Source organism: Propithecus coquereli, unplaced genomic scaffold (genome assembly GCF_000956105.1).
Source record: "Propithecus coquereli isolate 6110/MARCELLA unplaced genomic scaffold, Pcoq_1.0 Scaffold34, whole genome shotgun sequence".
NCBI classification, from domain to species: Eukaryota; Metazoa; Chordata; class Mammalia; order Primates; family Indriidae; genus Propithecus; species Propithecus coquereli.
In genome coordinates this window covers 11,166,217-11,192,181 of record NW_012149063.1, presented here as the reverse complement: position 1 = coordinate 11,192,181, position 25,965 = coordinate 11,166,217, and the positions used below count along the sequence as shown (strand labels likewise).

Here is a 25,965-nt window from a genome sequence, read left to right as displayed (position 1 = left end):
GAGACTGCAGATGTAAATGCTTCCCTCTTTTCTCAGGTCCTCCCTCACCTCCTCTTGACCTACATGTGACCGATGCTGGGAGAAAGCACATTGCCATTGCTTGGAAGCCTCCAGAGAAAGACGGTGGAAGTCCTATTATAGGATACCACGTTGAAATGTGTCCAGTAGGCACCGAAAAATGGATGCGAGTTAATTCTCGTCCAATAAAAGACTTGAAATTCAAGGTTGAAGAAGGTGTTGTTCCTGACAAAGAGTATGTTCTGAGAGTGAGAGCTGTCAACGCTGTCGGTGTCAGTGAGCCATCTGAAATCTCCGAAAATGTGGTTGCCAAAGACCCAGACTGTAAGAACACAGTGTCTTTTATAGTTAATAAAATAGGCTTTACTCATGCACTGTATTTTGACATACTCTTTTTTTTTTCTCTTTTGGATCATATCTTACAGGCAAACCAACAATTGACCTGGAAACTCATGACATTATTGTTATTGAAGGTGAAAAGTTAAGCATTCCTGTTCCCTTCAGAGCTGTCCCAGTTCCAACTGTTAGTTGGCATAAAGATGGCAAAGACATTAAAGCAAGTGATAGATTAACAATGAAGAATGATCACATCTCTGCACACCTTGAAGTTCCCAAGAGCGTCCATGCAGATGCTGGAGTTTATACCATTACACTGGAGAATAAGCTCGGCTCAGCAACTGCTTCAATCAATGTCAAAGTCATAGGTAATCATTCTTGGATGAAACACAAGACATTCTTCACATGTTGGGGAATTAGTTAACTTTACAGTGTTAGTGTAAATGGTTTCATGAATTGGCAATTTGTAAACTAAACATCCCTTCAGATTATTTCTTTCCACGTGAGAAGTAAAGCAATTCTAAAGAGATGAAATTGCTAAACCCCAATTAAACTAATCTACATCAGTTTTAATTATTTGCATGTGAAATGCTAATTTAAATAAAAGATACAGCATACCAGAAGAATGTTGAAATGACCAATATTCATTTAATTGTATAAATTCACATTTTTTGATAATGTTCTCAACCAGGGATAGTAACATTTTCTGCCCCCCCCCAATGATGTTTGGAAATTTATGAGGCCATTTTTTTCTGGACACAAAGACTCAGGGGGGTACTACTGACATTTAATAATTAGGGGGCAAGGATGCTAAAGGCTCTGCTGTGTGAGGGATATTCCAGCACATGAAAGATTATCCTACTCCAAATTGCAAATAGCCCCACTTACAAACAATGCATTATTAAAATTCTTAGTTTTCAGGATTACAATAATAATGATCAATTTTATTTGTACTAGGCCTACCTGGACCATGCAAAGATATTAAAGCAAGTGACGTGACCAAGAGTTCTTGTAAATTAACCTGGGAACCTCCAGAATTTGATGGTGGAACCCCAATTCTTCATTATGTCCTGGAACGCAGAGAAGCTGGGAGGAGGACATATATACCAGTCATGTCTGGTGAGAACAAACTGTCTTGGACTGTAAAGGATCTCATACCAAATGGCGAATACTTTTTCCGTGTTAAAGCGGTCAACAAGATTGGTGGAGGCGAATATATTGAACTGAAAAATCCAGTCATTGCTCAAGATCCAAAGCGTAAGTTTGAGCATGGATGTACTATGGCTAGGGATTAATATGCAAAGTTTTTGTTTTAAGAAGATGGTTTTCCTGATATTAACAGTTTTTTCTTTGGTTCTTCAGAACCCCCTGATCCACCTGTGGATGTTGAGGTTCATAATCCTACAGCTAAGGCAATGACTATTACATGGAAGCCACCTTTGTATGATGGAGGGAGCAAGATAATGGGTTACATCATAGAAAAGATTGCTAAGGGTGAAGACACATGGAAGAGATGCAATGAGCACCTGGTACCGATCCTGACCTATACAGCAAAAGGACTTGAAGAGGGAAAGGAATACCAATTCCGTGTACGAGCAGAGAATGCTGCTGGTATTAGTGAACCTTCTCGGGCCACTCCTCCAACCAAAGCTGTAGATCCCATTGGTAAGTGTTGTTCAGTGGGGTTGCCACTTTCCCTTTGTAAAACAAACAAAAACAGTGTTTTGTTAGATATTTTCATTAGAATTGAAAACAATTATTGTTTTTGATCATTACAGATGCCCCAAAAGTCATTATGAGAACAAGCCTAGAAGTGAAACGAGGTGATGAAATAGCACTTGATGCAACTATTTCTGGATCACCTTACCCGACTATTACGTGGATAAAGGATGAAAACGTCATTACACCAGAGGAAATTAAGAAGCGAGCAGCAGCACCCATGGTTAGAAGGAAGAAGGGTGAAGTTCAAGAGGAAGAACCATTTGTCCTGCCTCTGACACAACGTTTGAGTATTGACAACAGTAAACAAGGAGAATCTCAGCTACGTGTCCGAGATTCCCTCCGACCTGACCATGGCCTGTATATGATCAAAGCTGAAAATGACCATGGTATCGCAAAAGCTCCTTGTACTGTCAGCGTGTTAGGTAAATAGTTAAAACTATACTTTCCAATGGAAAAAAGTCTATATAAGAGTTTTAGTAAAACATAAAAATAAGGAGTTTTGGGAGAGTTAAAAGAAGTAGGAAACAACTTCAGGAAGTTGTCCTCAAACACATTTTATCTCCTGATAAACTAACAAGAAATCAGCTGACCTTGTTACTTATCAGCTGATGTGTCACAAAAATAGACAGATGTGGGAAAAACAGAAATCATGTCAAAGTAATATACTAACATTTACATTTTCCATAGCAACTATTTCTAAACAGATTTTTAATCACTGTTCTATTTTGAAATATTAGACACACCAGGACCACCGATCAACTTTGTATTTGAAGATATTAGAAAGAACTCAGTCCTCTGTAAATGGGAACCACCCCTTGATGATGGTGGCAGTGAAATCATAAACTACACTTTGGAAAAGAAAGACAAGACAAAACCTGACTCAGAATGGATTGTTATCACGTCAACACTTAGACATTGCAAATATTCAGTAACAAAATTGATTGAAGGAAAAGAGTACCTCTTCCGTGTAAGAGCTGAAAATAGGTTTGGGCCTGGACCACCATGTGTTTCCAAGCCATTTGTAGCTAAAGATCCATTTGGTAAGGTTCCTTTCACATCTAAAGTTTACTTTTTTACCATATACTTTGTTATATACATTATCACAATTTGTACAATTGAATTATCATTTCATATTAGGGAATTAATTCAAATATGTTATTATTTTTATCAGAACCACCTGATGCACCTGATAAGCCCATTGTGGAAGATGTGACCAGCAACAGTATGCTAGTGAAATGGAATGAACCAAAAGATAACGGAAGCCCTATCTTGGGTTACTGGCTTGAAAAACGTGAGGTCAATAGTACACATTGGTCTCGCGTCAACAAAAGCCTCCTGAATGCTTTGAAAACCAATGTGGATGGCCTGTTAGAAGGACTCACCTACGTCTTCAGAGTATGCGCCGAAAATGCAGCTGGACCTGGAAAGTTCAGTCCACCTTCAGATCCCAAAACAGCACGTGATCCAATCTGTAAGTAATTCCTTAAGAAGACAGTGACATAGAGTAAGCTACTGTACATTTTAAAACCAATAGTGAGTTTGATTTGTGTACCTGCATTCATTCTAGCTCCACCTGGGCCACCTATCCCAAGAGTCGCTGACACAAGCTCTACAACTATTGAACTAGAATGGGAACCCCCAGCTTTCAATGGTGGTGGGGAAATTATCGGCTACTTTGTCGATAAGCAGTTGGTTGGCACCAACGAATGGTCACGCTGCACAGAGAAGATGGTCAAGGTCCGTCAGTACACTGTCAGAGAAATCCGAGAGGGTGCCGATTACAAACTTCGGGTGAGTGCTGTCAATGCTGCCGGTGAAGGACCACCTGGAGAAACAGAACCTGTCACTGTGGCTGAACCACAAGGTACTTAAAAGTTATTTGAATACAATTATGGACATTTTCTCAGTATGGGACTATTTTTTCACCTTTCTTTGGCTAACATGTGACCGTTCTCTTACAATAGAGCCTCCAAATGTGGAACTGGATGTTTCCGTCAAGGGTGGAATACAAATAATGGCTGGGAAGACTCTTAGAATTCCAGCTGTGGTGACTGGTCGTCCTGTGCCCACAAAAGTATGGACCATCGAGGAAGGGGAGCTGGATAAAGACCGCGTTGTAATAGAGAATGTTGGAACCAAATCTGAACTAATTATCAAGAATGCATTGAGAAAAGATCATGGCAGATACGTGATAACAGCTACTAATAGCTGTGGTTCCAAATTTGCAGCTGCCAGGGTAGAAGTTTTCGGTAAGGAAGGTTGCACGGATGGTCATAGGATTTTCCCAAGTGATATTATGTTATTACATCAATTTTTTGGGGGCTTATTTTGTTTTGTAGATGTCCCTGGTCCAGTTGTCGACTTAAAACCTGTTGTGACAAACAGAAAAATGTGTCTGCTTAACTGGTCTGATCCAGAAGACGACGGAGGAAGTGATATCACAGGCTTTATTATTGAAAGAAAAGATGCCAAGATGCATACTTGGAGACAAGCAATAGAGACTGAGAGATCTAAATGTGACATCACAGGTCTTATTGAGGGACAAGAATATAAGTTCCGTGTTATTGCCAAGAACAAGTTCGGCTGTGGCCCTCCTGTTGAAATAGGACCAATTCTTGCTGTTGATCCACTAGGTAAAAGAGGTTTTCATTCTGTTTATACAATAAATACTGTTTTGCTTTTAGTTATATCATTTCTTTACTGAGTTTTATGGCTTCAAACTACTACAAGTGTCAAGATCTACAGGTAGAGAGTAACAAGAAAAGTAAATCAAATAATTGCTAGCGACTTTAAAGATACCACATTTGCTATGATTTCCATGTAATTTTTGGCTCTAAGTATATTAATCATGCATGGTTTTGTGTACTGAAAAACTGGGTTCTACTGGGCTTAATAATAACCTAGAAATAGTTTAGAAGTATTCAGTCTTTCTGATGGAATATAATGGAATAGGTTTTTAAAAGATTTAACAATTTAGTAGTTAAAGAGAGTTGACTGTTTTTCTAAGATCACAGGACAGATAATAACCTTAGGATAAACGCCTTAGTCTTCCTCTACCCTCAAAAAATTCCTTCACTGAAAGGATAGAGAGGCCCAAAATCAGAAAGAGCCACCAAAGAATAGAAGACCACCCAGAGAAAAATCTCTCAAAAACCAATATAAAACACTAAAATTGCACACTGACATCCCATCTAAGAAACCAAGCCTTCTAGGAAGATCCATTCTTCAAGAGACAGAAGAAGTTATTCCTTTACCACTACCCCCTGAAAAATAAAAATAAAAGAAATTACTACCTACACCAGTGTTACAGCTCATCTCAGAGTGTCCACTGTACTCAAGCTGTGCCAGAGGCATCAGAACAGAGCTGGGCTTCCACTGCTTCTGGCTGCGTAACAGTCAGCGAGCATGGCCGGGGTCTGGTTTCACCACTCGAAGTTTACTCTCTTGGTTCTGTCCTTCCGGGCACAAAACTGCAATAGCATTAAATAAGTTCTCTTTCCACCATATTTTAAACCCACATGAGAAAACATGACTTCAAAGTATGTTCAGTAGACGTATCCACTATCTGTTAATAAAAGAAGAAACACTTTGCTCTCTGCTGGTCCTTCAAAGAAAAACTTCACAGACCTACTTTCCTAGTTCATTAAAATTAGAAGCTTTCCCAGTGACAGAGGTAAACAATCTAAAATGCTAAATGTCAAAAAGCATATGTGTCTTTTGATTTATTTATTTTTTTTGATTTATTTTTAACTAGTAATCTTGATGAAAAGTTTGTTAAGAAAAATTCTGCTATAAGAATGCCTATGATTCTGGTAACTGATATGTTTTAGGAAGGATTTTAAAGATGGATATAAGGTTATGCCAAACAGAAGCCTATTTATTACATAATTAAGTTGGAGTAAAATATTATTTCTTATATGAATATTTATCTTACGCTCATGATTTTACCTTGTCTCTGTCTAAAGGTCCCCCAACATCTCCCGAGAGGCTCACGTATACAGAAAGGACAAAGTCCACTATCACTCTAGACTGGAAAGAGCCCCGCAATGATGGTGGCAGTCCCATCAAAGGATATATCATTGAAAAACGACGTCACGACAAACCTGACTTTGAAAGAGTTAATGCGCGACTCTGTCCCAACACATCTTTTCTGGTTGAAAATCTTGATGAGCACCAAATGTATGAGTTCCGTGTCAAAGCTGTCAACGACATTGGTGAAAGTGAACCATCGCTGCCTCTTAATGTAGTCATACAAGATGACGAAGGTGTGGAATCTGAATATAATAATAATTTTAATGTCCTTTACAGTGCTGCCTTTATCCCATAAGTGGAGAAAATATCCTCATGATTTTTTTTTTTCTCTTTCCTTTCACTTTGCAGTGCCTCCAACTATTAAGTTGCGTCTGGCTGTTCGGGGCGACACTATCAAAGTTAAGGCGGGAGAGCCCGTCAACATCCCTGCAGATGTAACAGGCCTGCCAATGCCTAAGATTGAGTGGTCCAAGAATGAAACTGTGATTGAAAAACCCACAGATGCACTTCAGATAACCAAGGAAGAAGTATCCCGAAGCGAGGCAAAGACTGAGCTTATCATTCCCAAAGCAGTCCGGGCAGACAAAGGCACTTACACAGTTACTGCTTCCAATCGCCTTGGCTCAGTGTTCCGAAATGTTCACGTTGAAGTATATGGTAAGGGGTTTGCTTTCTTATATGAAAAAGACATCCAGTGTCTGTTTAAGAATTGCCTTCTCAATCTCCTCTCTTGGTTCCTTTCTAGACCGCCCATCCCCACCAAGAAATGTTGCTGTTACTGACATTAAAGCTGAATCTTGCTACTTGACATGGGACACCCCCCTTGATAATGGTGGCAGTGAAATCACTCATTATATCATTGACAAACGTGATGCAAGTAGGAAAAAGAGTGAATGGGAGGAAGTCACCAACACTGCTGTAGAGAGAAGATATGGGGTAAACTCTTCTCAATATTTTCTTATACATGTTAAAAGGACATGACTCTGATTTGACACCATTTTAGTGTAACTTTGGAATTTAATAATTAAACTTAAAATCACATACAAAAAGCTGTTATTTTGTTATTGTGGTGTTTAGCACCAGGCACATAAGGCCACTTACTAAGTACTATTTGATATAGAGATACTCTTTTACTTGACAGATCTGCTATTAGCTTCAATAAATTTACATATTCTTATTTTTAAAAGGCTTTCTCTTTTCTCTGTCTTTCCATGTTTTGAGTCTATATATTTATTTCTTCTTATAGCTATCCCTCCCTAAATAAGTTGAGTTTTTAAATGAGTGAAATCAATATAAGTATATTCTTTTTTAAGAAATTTCTATCCATCTAATTTCTAGATCTGGAAACTTATCCCCAATGGTCAGTATGAGTTCCGAGTCAGGGCAGTGAATAAATACGGAATCAGTGATGAGTGCAAATCAGATAAAGTGGTCATTCAAGATCCTTATCGCCTTCCTGGACCTCCGGGAAAACCAAAAGTTTTAGAGCGCACCAAAGGATCGATGCTGGTGAGCTGGACCCCTCCTTTGGACAATGGCGGCTCTCCAATTACTGGCTACTGGCTGGAGAAAAGAGAAGAGGGAGGTGCCTACTGGTCACGTGTTAGCCGAGCACCAATAACCAAAATGGGATTGAAAGCTGTGGAATTTAATGTTCCCCGTTTGATTGAAGGCGTTAAATACCAGTTCAGAGCCATGGCAATAAATGCTGCAGGAATTGGCCCTCCCAGTGAACCATCAGATCCAGCCATTGCAGGAGATCCCATCTGTAAGTATGCTTCCATTTCTGGGACTCATTTCTAAAGGGCAAAGTCACTAAATGGGTAATTCTGCTCTTACATTTCTTGTATGTTTCTGTGCCAAATTATTTTATTTATTAAAGTAAAACGGTTCGTATTCACACAGAGTATCAGAAGTATATGTATGTGTGTGCATGTGTGTGTATATATTATATATCTATACATATATACCACACATATATATTCATAAACACATACATAAAATCATATATCTCTCAAATTCTTGGATTAAACCTAGTATTTTATGAGGAATCACAATTATAAAGAACTGGATTATAAGCTCCTCTCTGCTCTGATACTTTAAATAAATTTTTATCTCATTAGATACGGTGGAAATCATCTTTCCCACTAAACAGTCAGACCCTCCAATAAGAAATCCAACAAAAACCAAAATGTTGTTAGCTTTTCAATAATATTATTGAAAAAAGATATAAGATTCTTAGGCATAGTCATAAGGTCAAATAAAAGAGGAAAATTCTTCTGAAAAATCTATGAGCAGGCCGGGCGCGGTGGCTCACACCTGTAATCCTAGCTCTCTGGGAGGCCGAGGCAGGCGGATTGTTTGAGCTCAGGAGTTCGAGACCAGCCTGAGCAAGAGTGAGACCCCATCTCTACTAAAAATAGAAATAAATTAATCGGACAACTAAAAATATATAGAAAAAATTAGCCGGGCATGGTTTCGCACGCCTGTAGTCCCAGCTACTCGAGAGGCTGAGGCAGGAGGATCACTTGAGCTCAGGAGTTTGAGGTTGCTGTGAGCTAGGATGACGCCACGGCACTCTAGTCCGGGCAACAGAGTGAGATTCTGTCTCAAAAAAAAAAAAAAAAAAAATCTATGAGCAGATTAATTCAAAAACAAATACTGGCCGGGCGCGGTGGCTCATGCCTGTAATCCTAGCATTCTGGGAGGCCAAGGCGGGTGGATAGCTCAAGGTCAGGAGTTCGAGACCAGCCGGAACAAGAGTGAGACCCCGTCTCTACTAAAAAATAGAAAGAAATGATCTGGACAACTAAAAATATATAGAGGGAGAAAAAATTAGCTGGGCATGGTGGTGCATGCCCGTCGTCCCAACTACTCGGGAGGCTGAGGCAGGAAGATCGCTTGAGCCCAGGAGTTTGAGGTTGCTGTGAGCTAGGCTGATGCCACGGCACTCTAGCCCGGGCAACAAAGCCAAACTCCATCTCAAAAAAAAAAAAAAAAATTAAAATACTATGCCCTTCTATTTGCTCTATATCTGATTAAATTCTCTGTAGAAGAAAAATTCAACTATTTGTTAAAAGAAATTTTAAATAGTCTTAAGTACCGTGCAGAACATATATACATATGCATGTAATGAGGTAGTCATTCGTTCATTTGCAAACTAGTATTGAACATGTGCTATATGCAAGGTTGTATACTAAAACTGAAGGGGTAAGAGTTATGATTAAAAAGAAAAATGGAGTAAAAGAATTTCTGTAATTGTAAAGCATTCTCGGCAATGTAAAGGATTGTTATGTGATTATTATAGACATTGATCCTGCCCCTAAAGAGCATTAAGATTAGTTTGTGTTCAAAGGTTTACCAGCTAATGATGAAATCACTTTCAAATTTTCATATTATGATAAATTAAGTTTTCCGTAAAGAATATGGTAGAATTTCTTCAAAGGGATCTCAAATGTAAAATAGCTTTTCACCAATTATGTGTAAATAGAATGAAAATTTAGCTAGAGATAGAAGTAGTTTTTCTAATCCCTGTTAGTTGTTTTCTTTCTGTTTTCCACTAATGCTAAAGGAAAATAGACTATTTCCTTTACTTTTCTTCTCTAGAAGATAATTTATTTCCTTTTAGCATTCCTGTTTTAATATTTTAATAGATTAAAAATAATATATGATCATGTATAGTAAAAGATTCTTATGGTATGTAAACCTAGCATTCCATCACTTCACCTTCGAAATTTGCTGATCAACACATAAGTGCACATATAAGAATAACATCTATTGGATGTCAGGCAGGGGGGAGGGGGCAAGGGGGAGGAGGGGAGGGTATTTGCATACACAAAGAGTGCAACGTGCACCATCCAAGGGATGGGCACACTTGAAATTCGGACTTGGGGGGGAGTGGGGAGACAAGGGCAACATACATAACCTAAACATCTGTATCCCCATAATATGCTGAAATAAAAAAAAAATTTGATGTTTCCTTTTTTTTTCCCTATTAGATCCACCTGGGCCACCTTCTTGCCCAGAAGTTAAAGATAAAACAAAGTCAAGCATCTCACTAGGATGGAAACCTCCAGCCAAAGATGGTGGCAGTCCAGTCAAAGGATACATTGTAGAAATGCAAGAAGAAGGCAGTACTGACTGGAAAAGAGTAAATGAACCAGACAAACTTATAACTGCCTGTGAATGTGTGGTGCCTAATCTGAAAGAACTCAGGAAGTACAGATTCAGAGTAAAAGCTGTCAATGAAGCTGGTGAATCTGAACCAAGTGATACGACTGGGGAGATCCCTGCCACTGATATTCTAGGTACTAGTCTTTATTCAGTTTATGTATTCATCTTTCGATATTATTATGAAATTGACAATTTACTGAAGATATGTCAATTACTGTTTTTGACAAATGTGAGTTAAATCCTGTTATATTATTCATGGTATTACAGAGGTACCAGAAGTTTTCATTGACATTGGAGCACAAGACAGTCTGGTTTGCAAAGCTGGGTCACAGATTAGGATTCCTGCTGTCATCAAGGGACGTCCAACACCAAAATCATCTTGGGAATTTGATGGAAAGGCAAAGAAGGCAATGAAGGTAAGAAAATTACAGTTCTGTTGTGTCTCCCATTGAATCACTATAAGGAGTATTTAGACTACAACTGACTATACCTTCTCTTCTAATAGGATGGAGTTCATGATATACCTGAAGATGCACAGGTAAAAAAAAAAAGAAAAAAAAAAATTTTAAATAATTTGGAACGTGGTTGACTTAAATACTGAAATTCATTCAATACTTCAGTTTCATTCAGTATATGACTACTGTTTTCTCTGTACAGCTGGAGACTGCTGAAAACTCATCAGTAATTATAATTCCGGAGTGTAAACGATCTCATTCAGGCAAATACAGCATCACAGCCAAGAATAAAGCCGGACAAAAGACTGCAAATTGCAGAGTTAAAGTAATGGGTGAGAAAGACTTTAAAAGTTGCTACAGAGTAAGAAAATATTACTTTTAAACGTTTAGGAATGTTGTTTATATTGTGATATGTATCCAACAGATGTACCAGGCCCACCCAAAGATCTGAAAGTCAGTGACATCACAAGGGGTAGTTGTAGACTTTCATGGAAGATGCCAGATGATGATGGAGGAGACAGGATCAAAGGCTATGTTATCGAGAAAAAGACTATTGATGGAAAAGCCTGGACTAAAGTCAATCCAAACTGTGGAAGCACCACATTTGTAGTGCCTGATCTCATCTCTGAACAACAATATTTCTTCCGCGTGAGAGCAGAAAACCGTTTTGGTATCGGCCCACCTGTGGAAACCATTCAGAGGACCACTGCCAGAGATCCAATATGTAAGTTTTAAAATCTAGATTTAAAATATCTTCCCAAAATTGAAATATGTTGTTATAAAAAGTGCTTAACATTTCCTTTAACTGTTTTTACAGTTCCTCCTGATCCCCCTATTAAACTCAAGATTGGCCTCATAACGAAGGACACGGTACACCTGTCATGGAAACCCCCAAAGAATGATGGAGGCTCCCCTGTCACCCACTATATTGTTGAGTGCCTTGCCTGGGATCCTACTGGGAAAAAGAAAGAAGCATGGAAACAGTGCAATAAGCGTGATGTGGAAGATCTGCAGTTTACCATCGAAGACCTCATAGAGGGTGGGGAGTATGAATTCAGAGTCAAAGCTGTGAACGCTGCAGGAGTCAGCAAACCTTCAGACACTGTTGGCCCTGTGATTGTGAAAGACCAGACATGTAAGTACCAACGTATTGACAAAGCATGTCTTCTGTATGGCTGCCTTCCTAGATATTTAATAATAATCCAAAATTAAAAGAGATATATCTGTACATGGGGAAGCTACCATGGGTTGAGTGTAGACATGGGCACATTACTCAATTATTCATGCCCTCAACATCCACAGAATTATCATATTTCCTTACATGTTACCTTTTCCCTATTAAAGTAGATAATTTTTGTAATTTCTGTAGATACTGTAATTTTTTCCATAGCAGGCTGTTTTATTTATCAGAAGTTAAAGCAATTCCTCTGCATGCTACTCAAAAGGGGCAGAAAGTAACTAGTCATTTGCTTAGCAACTGCTGAGACCCATTTATCTTCATAATCAACTTTATTTTTCTCTACATGAGAAAATGATATATCCATTTTAATAGATAAAACATACCTACAAATATGATAATAATTCTTCCTCTAATTACTGTTACATCATTACTGTTGTGTGTTTGTTCAGTTCTCTCTTCTTCATTTAAGAGGGCTGTAGTCACTACCCTGTTTGCATAGTCTCATACTAAATTTGTGGAAAATGGCAAATTGCTTTGCCTCTACTAGCAGTTATATTTCTTAAAAGGGGAATTCACCCAGAGCGAACTCTGTGGAGCCCTTCATGACTCTGCATGAATAGTAAAGGGAATACCGTGACAGAACTCCCAAGCCTAATCTACTACCATCTTTACTCCTCTCTGCCCTTTTGTCAGAATATGCACATGCGTGACGGTACCAGATAAGAGAGAGGCAATAGTTGATACATAGCCACACGGAGATCTAATAAAGGATGGTGACCACATGTGCCAGCTCACCAAACTAATGTGATAGTTTTAAAGACAGACCCATTCTTTATATTGGGCTGAGCTACAAAGTCTGACTGCAGTAGATCCAAACAGCTTTATAGTCACTGTGAATTATACTTTCTATCCTTCAGTGCTTTTTGCTCCCAATGACTTTTGTTTTTTTAAAAAATCTAGGCCCACCATCAATTGATCTAAAAGAATTCATGGAGGTTGAAGAAGGAACTGATGTTAATATTGTGGCCAAAATTAAAGGTGTGCCATTCCCGACATTAACCTGGTTTAAAGCTCCTCCAAAGAAGCCTGATAACAAAGAACCTGTTGTCTATGACACCCACATCAACAAACTGGTGGTAGACGATACTTGCACTTTAGTTATCCCACAGTCTCGCAGGAGTGACACTGCCTTATATACCATCACAGCTGTAAACAATCTGGGAACAGCATCAAAGGAGATGAGACTGAATGTCCTTGGTAAAGACTGCATGGTTTGGTTGAAACTACGTGTTTGTCTGTCCACAAATAATATTTGGCTTTAAAATCATGCAACTAATAAAGTGTCCCTTCTCGAAACCATTTTAGGTCGTCCTGGCCCTCCCGTGGGACCCATAAAGTTTGAATCTGTTTCAGCAGATCAAATGACATTATCTTGGCTTCCACCTAAAGATGATGGTGGGTCTAAGATTACAAACTATGTAATTGAGAAGAGAGAAGCTAACAGGAAGACATGGGTACGTGTCTCCAGTGAACCCAAAGAGTGCACATACACAATTCCCAAATTGCTAGAAGGCCATGAATATGTATTCCGAATCATGGCCCAGAATAAATACGGCATTGGAGAACCTCTTGACAGTGAACCTGAAACAGCAAGAAACCGCTTTTGTAAGTAGGCCAACATTTTCACATGCAAAGCCATTCTTACCTGTTGGTTTTTTTTTTTTTTAATTTCTTATAAATCAATGTGATTTTGTTCTTAGCTGTCCCTGGAGCACCAGATAAACCAACCGTTAGCAGCGTGACTCGTAACTCCATGACTGTCAACTGGGAAGAGCCAGAGTACGATGGAGGCTCTCCTGTGACAGGGTACTGGCTAGAAATGAAAGACACCACTTCAAAGAGATGGAAGAGGGTTAACCGAGATCCTATCAAAGCTATGACTTTGGGTGTTTCTTATAAAGTGACTGGTCTTATTGAAGGTTCTGACTATCAATTCCGGGTATATGCAATCAATGCTGCTGGCGTGGGTCCAGCAAGTCTGCCATCAGACCCAGTGACTGCTAGAGATCCAATTGGTAAGCCTCGAAACCATTCCTTTTTCTTTAATCTTATTTTCCAAAAGTGCCATGGGGAAGTCAAGAATACTAATGTATACTGGTTATTTCTAGCCCCTCCCGGTCCTCCATTTCCCAAAGTGACAGATTGGACTAAATCATCTGCGGATCTGGAGTGGTCTCCCCCACTAAAAGATGGTGGATCCAAAGTAACTGGATACATCGTTGAGTATAAAGAAGAAGGAAAAGAAGAATGGGAGAAGGTAGCTAAAACTTGGCATTAAGGAAATGCACTGTGAATAAACTAAAAATGTAGTAGTTATTCACAATCCCATCAACTTCTATCTATATTTTTTGGATCAAGAAATCGGAAAAACAGAATAATTGTAACTGATAATCCAAACATCTGTTAATGTCAAAAATCTAATCAAAAGTTAAGTCATGTGATTGTTAATTTATCTTTTAGTTATAAACCCTGAAAAGGTGGAATAAATGAACAATACAGTTTTTTCAATCATTTACAAAAATTTTAAAGCACACTTCTTGGCAAGTTATTCCATTCTTGTAATATCTGATCCCTGAGACCTAAACCAGCAACAAATTTCCCAAGAGAATAGTTAAATAGGCTACTGGTTATGCTTTAAAAAGTCACTGAAGCAAGAAGGTACAAAGAACTATTCTAATTATAAAACGTTTATGGTTTTTCCCCAGGGTAAAGATAAAGAAGTAAGAGGAACAAAACTTGTTGTGACGGGATTAAAAGAAGGAGCATTCTACAAATTTAGAGTTAGAGCAGTCAACATTGCCGGCATCGGAGAACCTGGAGAAGTCACAGATATCATTGAAATGAAGGACAGAATTGGTGATTATTAATACTTCAATTATTTCATCGATATTTATGTTTCCAATTGAAAATGAAAATCGCACTTATAATTTTCAATTGTTTCCCAGTTTCACCTGACCTTCAGTTAGACGCCAGCGTCAGAGACAGAATTGTGGTCCATGCTGGAGGGGTGATCCGAATCATTGCCTATGTGTCTGGAAAGCCTCCTCCAACCGTCACTTGGAACATGAATGAAAGAGCCTTACCTCAAGAAGCCACCATTGAGACCACAGCCATAAGCTCATCCATGGTCATCAAGAACTGCCAGAGGAGCCATCAAGGCGTCTACTCTCTTCTTGCCAAAAATGCAGGAGGAGAAAGAAAGAAGACAATTATCGTTGATGTATTAGGTAAACACATTCAATTTGTCCATGCGACTCTTTAGTATTTTTATTACATTTACAACAATGCTATATTGGTTTTTTTGGTTTTTTCTTTTTGTTTTTACTTTTCTAGCTGCTTTCTTTCAGTGAACAAAGCTATATTGTAATAAAACCATATTACAAACATTTTGGAAAATAAGAAAAATCACCCACAATCCCATTGACCATTATTAGAATTTTTAAAAATTTCCTCCTTGCTTTTTTATCCTATGCATATTCTATATGGTTGTACTCTTACTATAAATAAAGTTTTATATGCTGCTTTTTCATAGAACTCACCCCCATAAAATCTATTATGTTATTATATAGTTTTTATAAAAGCAACTTGCCTGCAAATGTACATGACTGTTTAACAATTTGCCAATGTTGATTATTTTCACATCATGGGACTCTATCTCTATTGCTAATTTTCATAATAATGCAAAAACCCCTTTGATGGGTTTCAGTATTCTAACTGAAGAGGAGCATCATATTTGGTTATCAACATTGCATTTCTAGTCACTGAATATAGAGTTGAACTCGACAAGGCTTTTTCATGCCTCTTGTTGGCTGCTTTAGATCAGGATTTGCCCAGAAAATGAAGCACTCCCATGCAGCTCTCTGTAAGCATGTCTCTAGGCACAGTGATACTCCAGCCACAGTTTTTATGTGAAAATAGCCAGTTCTCTATTGAACATAATTAATATAAGAATGGCATAAGGAAACAAATTTCATTGCGCAATAGTTCTATAAGCTTAGATTAGCTGTAAGCATCTAAATGCCCTTTTGCCTAACAGCTATTACTTTAGGTTGATAACTAGTGCATTTGCATGTTAAATGTCTAACCCCCTCAAAATCATTCACAATTTGAGGTCTTGTGTGCTATTCATTGATGCACTGATCACACAGGGAAAAAAAGTCTCTCCCTCCTTCCCCCTTGGAGAGGAAACTGGCCACAAGAAGTGACCAATCCACCCTTCACCCACGTCCTGTCTCCCTCTGTGTGTTCACCTCCCAGCAGCAACTTCCCATCCAACTCACAAATTACTTTTAAAAAGCATTTTATTCTCCTTTCAGCTTCTACTAAAATCATAGCAACCAATAGCTGCAAACCTACTTTATTTAAAAGTACGGTTGAACATAGATAGCGGAGGTAGGGGGTAAACTCAATTAATAGGCACAAAACCTTATTGTATTCATAATAACATTTTGTCTCCTTTTTAAAAACAAACGGTAATAAATGTTGAACATTACAGTTCATTGAAGACAAACAGCTTGAAATCTTTTCCTCTTATTTCCAGATGTGCCAGGTCCTGTTGGAATACCATTCCTAGCTCACAACCTAACCAATGACTCCTGCAAACTGACATGGTTTTCTCCAGAAGATGATGGAGGCTCTCCAATCACCAACTATGTCATTGAAAAGCGGGAATCTGACCGCAGAGCATGGACCCCAGTATCATATACAGTTACTCGACAAAATGCTACTGTCCAAGGCCTCATTCAAGGAAAAGCCTACTTTTTCCGAATTGCAGCTGAAAATAGTATTGGCATGGGCCCATTTGTTGAGACATCGGAAGCACTTGTTATCAGAGATCCAATAAGTAAGTATAATTTGAAATAATTTTATGCTTAATCATTGCTTAACTCATTTAATAAAAGACTACAGTGACAAAATATGTGTATAAATGCCATACATTTCATTCATTTGACATGCAGTTTAGACAACTACTGGATATCTGATTTGGTAGTATTTTGAACAGTGATTGTGAAAGAGATTTTTAAGAATATATATGATTCATCAAATGCCTTCCATGTATGCTACACTGCTTTTTTAAATTTCCCACTTAAATAGAAACTGATTTATTTTCCTAATACTAAAACTACCAACTCTAGAGACCCTTCCTAAATTATTTAGCCTCAACGAAACTTGATTTCCTCATCTTTCAAATGAGGAGATTAGATTGTATTGGGTCCTTTTTAACTCTTAATGGTTCTATAATGAGACCTCTTTTGTTATTTATGGATGCAGAGAGTTTAATGTTTAGACGCAATCCTCAGAAAGGAGCATTTACTACAGTCTGTATTTTTTTTTTTTTTTGAGACAGAGTCTCACTCCATTGCCCTGAGTAGAGTGCCGTGGCTTCAGCCTAGCTCACAGCAACCTCAAACTCCTGGGCTCAAGTGATCCTCCCGCCTCAGCCTTAGAGTAGCTGGGACTACAGGCTCACACCACCATGCCCTGCTAAGTTTTTCTATTTTTAGTAGAGATGGGGTCTCGCTTTTGGTCAGGCTGGTCTCGAACTCCTGAGCTCAAGCAATACTCCAACCTCAGCCTCCCAGAGTGCTAGGATTATAGGCATGAGCCACTGTGCCTGTGCCTGGCCAGTCTGTATTCTTAATGTGACACTTTTTCACTATAATTCTATACTTATACTTGCAGCTGTACCAGAGCGTCCTGAAGACCTGGAAGTCAAAGAAATTACTAAAGATTCTGTAACTTTGACTTGGAATCCTCCTAAGTATGATGGTGGATCTGAAATTATTAACTATGTCCTAGAAAGCCGGCTCATTGGAACTGAGAAGTTCCATAAAGTTACAAATGACAACTTGCTTAGCAGAAAATACACTGTTAAAGGCTTAAAAGAAGGTGATACCTATGAGTACCGTGTCAGTGCCGTCAACATTGTTGGACAAGGCAAACCATCATTTTGCACCAAGCCAATCACTTGCAAGGATGAGCTGGGTATGTGTCTACTACAGTTTATACTTTGAAAACTTGTACATTTTTTGATTTGTCACATCAATACAAATGATTTGCCTTTATAATTATATATTTTAGCTCCTCCAACACTTGACCTCGACTTCAGAGATAAGCTCACGGTTAGAGTTGGTGAAGCTTTTGCTCTCACTGGCCGTTACTCTGGCAAACCAAAGCCTAAGGTTTCCTGGTTCAAAGATGAAGCAGACATACTAGAGGATGATCGCACTCATATAAAGACTACTCCAACAACACTTGCTCTAGAGAAGATCAAGGCCAAACGTTTAGATTCTGGCAAATACTGTGTGGTTGTTGAGAACAGTACAGGCTCTAGGAAAGGTTTCTGTCAAGTTAATGTTGTTGGTAAGTATCCCTTAGCAAGAAGAATAGACCTTCTGTTCTTTCAAAAGCAGAAGTGGAAATAACATTTTGTGCTGTGATTTTTTTTTTCTGCAGACCGTCCTGGACCACCAGTAGGACCAGTTATTTTTGATGAGGTGACCAAAGATTACATGGTTATCTCTTGGAAACCTCCTTTAGATGATGGAGGCAGTGAAATTACCAATTATATTATTGAGAAGAAGGAGTTGGGTAAAGACATTTGGATGCCTGTGACATCTGCAAGTGCCAAGACAACATGCAAAGTTCCTAAACTGCTTGAAGGAAAAGATTATATTTTCCGGATACATGCCGAAAACCTGTATGGAATAAGTGACCCTCTGGTGTCTGATTCAATGAAAGCCAAAGATCGTTTCCGTATGCATTATGTTCCTTTTTAGTGATTTAATGCTTGATGTAGTTAGTAGGAAGAATTAAATTTCTAACACATTTTACTAAATTTGTTATAGGGGTTCCTGATGCACCTGATCAGCCAATTGTTACAGAAGTTACCAAAGACTCCGCATTAGTAACTTGGAACAAGCCACATGATGGAGGAAAGCCCATCACAAACTACATCCTAGAAAAGAGGGAAACTATGTCTAAACGATGGGCTAGAGTTACCAAGGAGCCTATCCATCCATACACTAAATTTAGGGTTCCTGATCTTCTAGAAGGATGTCAGTATGAATTCCGGGTTTCTGCAGAAAATGAAATTGGTATTGGAGATCCAAGCCCACCATCCAAACCAGTCTTTGCTAAAGATCCAATTGGTATAATATTGATGCATTCAATCAGATTTCATATTATCCAACTTTGTTTTCAGCTTATATTCTAATTCCTGTTTTTTTTTTATTTTATTATGTAGCTAAACCAAGTCCACCTGTTAATCCTGAAGCAATAGATACAACATGTAATTCAGTTGATCTAACTTGGCAGCCACCACGTCATGATGGTGGGAGCAAGATTCTGGGTTATATTGTTGAGTACCAGAAAGTTGGAGATGAAGACTGGAAAAGAGCCAATCACACTCCTGAGTCATGTCCCGAAACTAAATATAAAGTCACTGGTCTCCGGGATGGTCAGACCTATAAGTTCAGAGTGCTTGCAGTCAATGAAGCTGGAGAATCGGATCCAGCTTATGTTCCAGAGCCAGTCCTAGTAAAAGACAGACTTGGTGAGTAAAATGTTCTCACTGGCATTTGCAAGGAAAATATGTGTCTGATTGTATGTGCTTAAGTGTGATAAGTATTCCTGAATCAAATCTGAACATACTGTTCTCTTTATTCTAGAACCCCCTGAGTTGATTCTTGATGCCAACATGGCAAGAGAACAGTACATTAAGGTTGGTGATACTCTAAGACTTAGTGCCATCATCAAAGGAGTGCCATTCCCAAAAGTAACCTGGAAAAAAGGAGACAGAGAGGCTCCAAGTAAAGCGAGAATTGATGTTACTCCAGTTGGTAGCAAGCTTGAAATTCGCAATGCTGCCCATGAAGATGGTGGAATATATTCCTTAACAGTGGAGAATCCAGCTGGTTCAAAAACTGTCTCAGTAAAAGTACTTGTATTAGGTAAGAATTTTAATACTTAGCCATTAAAAATAAATTTTTACACATTTTGAGCTCTTGTCTGATTAAGTCACTTATTCAACTATTATTTAACACTTTTCAGATAAACCTGGGCCACCTAGAGACCTGGAAGTCAGTGAAATTAGGAAAGATTCTTGTTACCTTACCTGGAAGGAACCACTGGATGATGGTGGTTCTGTTGTTACAAACTACGTAGTTGAGAGGAGAGACGTTGCCAGTGCCCAGTGGTCACCTATATCAACTACATCAAAGAAAAAGAGTCACTTGGCTAAACATCTTAATGAAGGCAGTCAGTATCTCTTCCGAGTAGCTGCTGAGAACCAGTATGGACGTGGTCCTTTTGTTGAGACACCTAGACCCATCAAGGCTCTGGATCCTCTCCGTAAGTTGCTTTCTCTGGATATAAAAGTATTGTTTGGCTATCTTTGAGAATATTACTTATTCATTATAACTTCTTTTGCAAAGATCCCCCTGGGCCACCCAAGAACTTACACCATGTAGATGTTGACAAGACTGAAGTCTCCCTCGTTTGGAATAAGCCAGATCGTGATGGTGGCTCTCCAATCACTGGTTATTTGGTAGAATATCAAGAAGAAGGCACCCAGGACTGGATTAAGTTCAAGACTGTGACAAACTTAGAGTGTGTTGTTACTGGACTACAACAAGGAAAGACATATATATTCCGTGTAAAAGCAGAAAATATTGTGGGTCTTAGTATCCCTGACACAACTATCCCAATACAATGTCAAGAAAAACTAGGTAATTTGGGGATTGGCATTGTTATTTTAATTCTTCTTTAAACTATTCATATTGTGAAAATCAAAACCTAATGTCTTCATGTTTACTTTCCAGTGCCTCCATCTGTGGAGCTAGATTTGAAATTAATTGAAGGCCTTGTGGTAAAGGCTGGAACTACAGTGAGATTCCCTGCTATTATAAGAGGTGTACCCGTGCCTACTGCAAAGTGGACAACCGACAGGGTTGAGATTAAAACAGATGAACACTACACAGTCGAAACCGACAACTTCTCATCAGTACTTACCATTAAGAACTGCTTAAGGAAAGATACTGGGGAATATCAAATCACAGTTTCCAATGCAGCTGGTAGCAAAACAGCAGCCGTACACCTTACTGTCCTTGACGTTCCTGGTCCACCAACAGGTCCCATTAATATTCTGGATGTTACCCCTGAACACATGACTATCTCATGGCAGCCACCAAAGGATGATGGAGGAAGCCCTGTGATCAATTATATTGTCGAGAAAAAAGATACAAAGAAAGATACATGGGGTGTTGTCTCTTCGGGAAGCAGTAAAACAAAGCTGAAAATCCCACACTTGCAGAAGGGCTATGAATATGTTTTCCGAGTTAGAGCAGAGAATAAGATAGGTGTTGGTCCTCCCCTTGACTCCGTACCTACAGTTGCTAAACATAAGTTTAGTCCTCCATCTCCTCCTGGTAAACCAGTGGTTACTGACATTACTGAAAATGCAGCAACAGTGTCTTGGACGCTGCCAAAATCTGATGGTGGCAGTCCAATAACTGGCTACTATGTGGAACGTCGAGAAATAACTGGCAAATGGGTGAGGGTCAACAAAACACCTGTAGCTGACCTGAAGTTTAGAGTGACTGGACTCTATGAGGGAAACACATATGAGTTTAGAGTTTTTGCTGAAAATCTTGCAGGACTAAGCAATCCGTCCCCAAGTTCTGACCCAATAAAAGCTTGCCGGCCCATCAAACCACCTGGACCACCTATTAATCCTAAACTGAAAGACAAGAGCAGAGAAACAGCTGACCTAGTGTGGACAAAGCCTCTCAGTGATGGTGGCAGCCCCATTCTAGGGTATGTAGTGGAATGTCAGAAACCTGGCACAGCACAATGGGACAGGATTAATAAAGATGAACTCATTAGGCAGTGTGCCTGTAGGGTACCTGGACTAATTGAAGGAAATGAGTACAGATTCCGTATAAAGGCAGCTAATATTGTGGGAGAGGGAGAGCCAAGAGAACTAGCAGAATCTGTGATTGCAAAAGACATCCTTCATCCTCCAGAAGTAGAACTTGATGTTACCTGTCATGATGTTATTACTGTCAGAGTGGGCCAAACTATCCGCATTCTTGCTCGAGTCAAAGGCAGACCTGAACCAGACATAACATGGTCTAAGGAAGGCAAAGTATTGGTCCGAGAGAAGCGGGTTGACCTAATTCATGATCTACCTCGTGTTGAGTTACAAATTAAAGAAGCTGTTAGAATGGATCATGGCAAGTACATCATCTCAGCTAAGAACAGCAGTGGACATGCCCAAGGTTCAGCCATTGTTAATGTCCTTGACAGACCCGGACCTTGCCAGAATTTGAGGGTTAGCAATGTAACCAAAGAGAACTGTACAATTTCTTGGGAAAACCCACTAGATAATGGCGGCTCAGAAATAACAAATTTCATAGTAGAATATCGCAAACCAAACCAAAAAGGCTGGTCAATTGTTGCTTCAGATGTCACTAAGCGATTAATCAAGGCCAACCTTTTAGCCAACAACGAATACTATTTCCGAGTTTGTGCAGAGAATAAAGTAGGTGTTGGGCCAACCATTGAAACAAGAACTCCCATTCTGGCTATTAACCCCATTGACAGACCAGGTGAGCCTGAAAACCTTCACATTGCAGATAAAGGAAAGACATTCGTCTATCTAAAGTGGCGGCGGCCTGATTATGATGGTGGCAGCCCAAATCTATCCTATCATGTTGAGAGGAGGCTGAAGGGCTCTGAGGATTGGGAAAGAGTGCATAAAGGAAGCATCAAAGAAACCCATTATATGGTTGACAAATGTGTTGAAAACCAGATTTATGAGTTCAGAGTGCAAACAAAGAACGAAGGTGGGGAAAGTGACTGGGTGAAGACAGAGGAAGTCGTTGTGAAGGAAGACTTACAGAAACCAGTGCTTGATCTGAAATTAAGTGGCGTGCTAACTGTCAGAGCAGGGGAAACCATTAGACTTGAGGCAGGGGTTAGAGGCAAACCATTTCCAGAAGTTTTATGGACCAAGGACAAAGATGCCACAGACTTAACGAGATCACCAAGGGTCAAGATTGATACCAGTGCTGATTCATCTAAATTTTCTCTTACGAAAGCAAAGCGAAGTGATGGTGGTAAATATGTAATTACAGCAACTAACACAGCTGGCAGTTTTGTGGCCTATGCCACTGTCAATGTTTTAGATAAACCTGGGCCTGTAAGGAATCTGAAAATTGTCGATGTGTCCAGTGATAGGTGTACTATTTGCTGGGATCCACCAGAAGATGATGGTGGCTGTGAAATCCAAAATTATATTCTAGAAAAATGTGAGACCAAGCGAATGGTTTGGTCTACCTATTCTGCTAACGTCTTGACACCTGGTGCTACGGTAACACGTCTCATAGAAGGAAATGAATATATTTTCAGAGTCCGTGCAGAAAATAAAATAGGAACAGGGCCTCCAACAGAAACTAAGCCAGTCATAGCAAAAACCAAATATGATAGACCTGGTCGCCCTGATCCCCCAGAAGTCACTAAAGTAAGCAAAGAAGAGATGACTGTGGTTTGGAATCCACCTGAATATGATGGTGGAAAGTCTATTACAGGATACTATTTGGAGAAAAAGGAAAAACATTCAGCACGATGGGTCCCTGTTAACAAGAGTGCAATCTCTGAGAGACGTATGAAAGTGCAGAATCTCCTCCCAGATCACGAATATCAGTTCCGTGTCAAGGCAGAAAATGAAGTTGGAATTGGAGAACCAAGCTTGCCATCAAGACCAGTGGTGGCAAAAGACCCCATAGGTAAGATATTCTTGTTTTTTCTGATACTAACCCAGCTTTAATCTCAAGCACAGCGATATTAGATAAATAAGTTAAATCTATAACATCAAAACTCCATTTTAGCAAATATTTTTCCAAATAGACCTTTTACCAAATCACCTTTAGTGTACAATGGTAGATTCTAATTTTTATGAAGGAGAGTAAAGAGGACTCAGTAGTTGAAAAATTGAATGTCCTATCTTTGATTATCTAAGATTGATTATGTAGAACTACACATTAAAGTATCACTAGTAGTAGTTAACCATGTGTACATTTATTCTTATATTTATTTTCAGAGCCTCCTGGTCCACCAACCAATTTCAAAGTGGTTGATACAACCAAACATTCCATAACTCTTGCGTGGGGAAAACCAGTCTATGATGGTGGCGCACCAATAATTGGATATGTTGTGGAAATGAGACCAAAAATAGCAGATGCATCACCTGATGAAGGCTGGAAAAGGTGCAACGCTGCAGCACAACTTGTTCGCATGGAATTCACTGTTACCAGCTTGGATGAAAACCAGGAATATGAATTCAGGGTGTGTGCCCAAAACCAAGTTGGCATTGGGCGCCCTGCAGAACTAAAGGAAGCTATCAAACCTAAAGAAATACTAGGTGAGGCCCTCCTTTGTCACTTGATTCATTCACACTTCATTTCTTCTATTTTCCCATGTTCTGAAAAGTCAACTAATAACCTTCGTGTCATCTGCAGAACCTCCGGAGATTGATTTGGATGCCAGCATGAGAAAACTGGTCACAGTGAGAGCAGGATGCCCTATTCGACTATTTGCCATAGTGAGAGGGCGACCTGCCCCGAAAGTCACTTGGCGAAAAGTGGGTATTGATAATGTGGTCAGAAAAGGACAAGTCGATCTGGTTGACACTATGGCCTTCCTGGTCATCCCCAATTCTACCCGTGATGACTCAGGAAAATATTCCTTAACGCTCGTGAACCCGGCAGGAGAAAAGGCTGTATTCGTAAATGTCAGAGTATTAGGTGGGTTGCTAAAATGCTTCTCTCTCACTCTTCAAGAATGAATTAGTTAATAAAGATGCCAAGGGGACATGTATATCTGATTTTGTGGTTCTTTACAGATACTCCTGGACCTGTGTCTGATTTGAAAGTTTCAGATGTCACTAAAACATCATGCCATGTGTCCTGGGCCCCTCCTGAAAATGATGGTGGGAGCCAAGTGACACATTATATTGTGGAGAAACGTGAGGCAGAGAGAAAGACGTGGTCAACTGTTACCCCAGAAGTTAAGAAAACGAGCTTCAACGTAACCAATCTTGTCCCTGGGAATGAGTATTTCTTCAGAGTAACTGCTGTCAATGAGTATGGCCCCGGTGTCCCAACAGACGTCCCCAAACCAGTGCTTGCATCAGATCCTCTGAGTAAGTAATATCCTTTCTTCCTCCTTTTAACTCCAGTTTCCTATTTTAACAAGGTCAAGATACCAACACCATTTAATCCACAACTGAAGAGGATTTCGTTTGTGGAAACCCAAACAGTACAATAAATATCTAACTCACTCATGAGACGTTTTTGATCTGTCTCATTTTGTATGTTTTACTTTCAACATCCTGAACCACAGTTTCTATATACTTTAAAGCATATGGCATACTAAAACTCTTACAAGGGGGTTTGATAAAGTTACCTAGATAATTTTCTAAATTGTGTTTTTCTTCTAGGTGAGCCGGATCCCCCAAGGAAATTAGAAGTGACTGAAATGACAAAGAACAGTGCCACATTAGCCTGGTTACCTCCTCTGCGTGATGGAGGGGCTAAAATTGATGGCTATATCGTTAGTTACAGAGAAGAAGAGCAGCCTGCAGATCGCTGGACAGAGTACTCAGTGGTAAAAGATCTCAGCCTTGTTGTCACTGGCCTAAAGGAAGGAAAGAAATACAAATTTAGAGTAGCGGCCAGAAATGCCGTTGGAGTCAGTTTACCCAGAGAAGCTGAAGGAGTATATGAAGCCAAAGAACAACTGTGTAAGTAGTCTTTGCTTCATTTATAGTATGTGATAAAAGTTGATTTAGATTTTTTTTTACATGTAGACATTTCTTCCCTGAGGAATCTAGCTCCAGAAATACTTGAAAAACAGTAGAGAACAGCAGTTTTCAAACATGTGGATCCATAACACATAGTAAATAAATTTTAAATCATGACACAATAC

At 39.3% G+C, this 25,965-nt stretch overlaps 1 protein-coding gene across 1 annotated transcript in view; it reads left to right on the top strand.

The window, feature by feature from the left end:
- TTN (titin) overlaps positions 1-25,965 on the top strand; it is a 274,373-nt gene that overhangs the window by 189,111 nt on the left and 59,297 nt on the right. The window contains exons 219-258 of the mRNA XM_012650762.1: positions 37-342; positions 444-722; positions 1,312-1,611; positions 1,717-2,019; positions 2,133-2,498; positions 2,814-3,116; positions 3,248-3,547; positions 3,644-3,940; positions 4,041-4,325; positions 4,416-4,709; positions 6,042-6,341; positions 6,457-6,765; positions 6,854-7,044; positions 7,447-7,876; positions 10,107-10,415; positions 10,549-10,697; positions 10,787-10,819; positions 10,939-11,068; positions 11,161-11,460; positions 11,554-11,871; positions 12,877-13,173; positions 13,282-13,581; positions 13,677-13,991; positions 14,085-14,233; positions 14,682-14,832; positions 14,922-15,203; positions 16,517-16,819; positions 17,659-17,961; positions 18,058-18,339; positions 18,433-18,732; positions 18,825-19,127; positions 19,223-19,531; positions 19,647-19,928; positions 20,029-20,328; positions 20,412-20,705; positions 20,799-23,765; positions 24,080-24,400; positions 24,498-24,782; positions 24,881-25,180; positions 25,478-25,780. Of these exons, the coding sequence (XP_012506216.1) occupies positions 37-342; positions 444-722; positions 1,312-1,611; positions 1,717-2,019; positions 2,133-2,498; positions 2,814-3,116; positions 3,248-3,547; positions 3,644-3,940; positions 4,041-4,325; positions 4,416-4,709; positions 6,042-6,341; positions 6,457-6,765; positions 6,854-7,044; positions 7,447-7,876; positions 10,107-10,415; positions 10,549-10,697; positions 10,787-10,819; positions 10,939-11,068; positions 11,161-11,460; positions 11,554-11,871; positions 12,877-13,173; positions 13,282-13,581; positions 13,677-13,991; positions 14,085-14,233; positions 14,682-14,832; positions 14,922-15,203; positions 16,517-16,819; positions 17,659-17,961; positions 18,058-18,339; positions 18,433-18,732; positions 18,825-19,127; positions 19,223-19,531; positions 19,647-19,928; positions 20,029-20,328; positions 20,412-20,705; positions 20,799-23,765; positions 24,080-24,400; positions 24,498-24,782; positions 24,881-25,180; positions 25,478-25,780 (13,848 nt within the window). The remainder of the gene's footprint in view (positions 1-36; positions 343-443; positions 723-1,311; positions 1,612-1,716; positions 2,020-2,132; positions 2,499-2,813; positions 3,117-3,247; positions 3,548-3,643; positions 3,941-4,040; positions 4,326-4,415; positions 4,710-6,041; positions 6,342-6,456; positions 6,766-6,853; positions 7,045-7,446; positions 7,877-10,106; positions 10,416-10,548; positions 10,698-10,786; positions 10,820-10,938; positions 11,069-11,160; positions 11,461-11,553; positions 11,872-12,876; positions 13,174-13,281; positions 13,582-13,676; positions 13,992-14,084; positions 14,234-14,681; positions 14,833-14,921; positions 15,204-16,516; positions 16,820-17,658; positions 17,962-18,057; positions 18,340-18,432; positions 18,733-18,824; positions 19,128-19,222; positions 19,532-19,646; positions 19,929-20,028; positions 20,329-20,411; positions 20,706-20,798; positions 23,766-24,079; positions 24,401-24,497; positions 24,783-24,880; positions 25,181-25,477; positions 25,781-25,965) is intronic.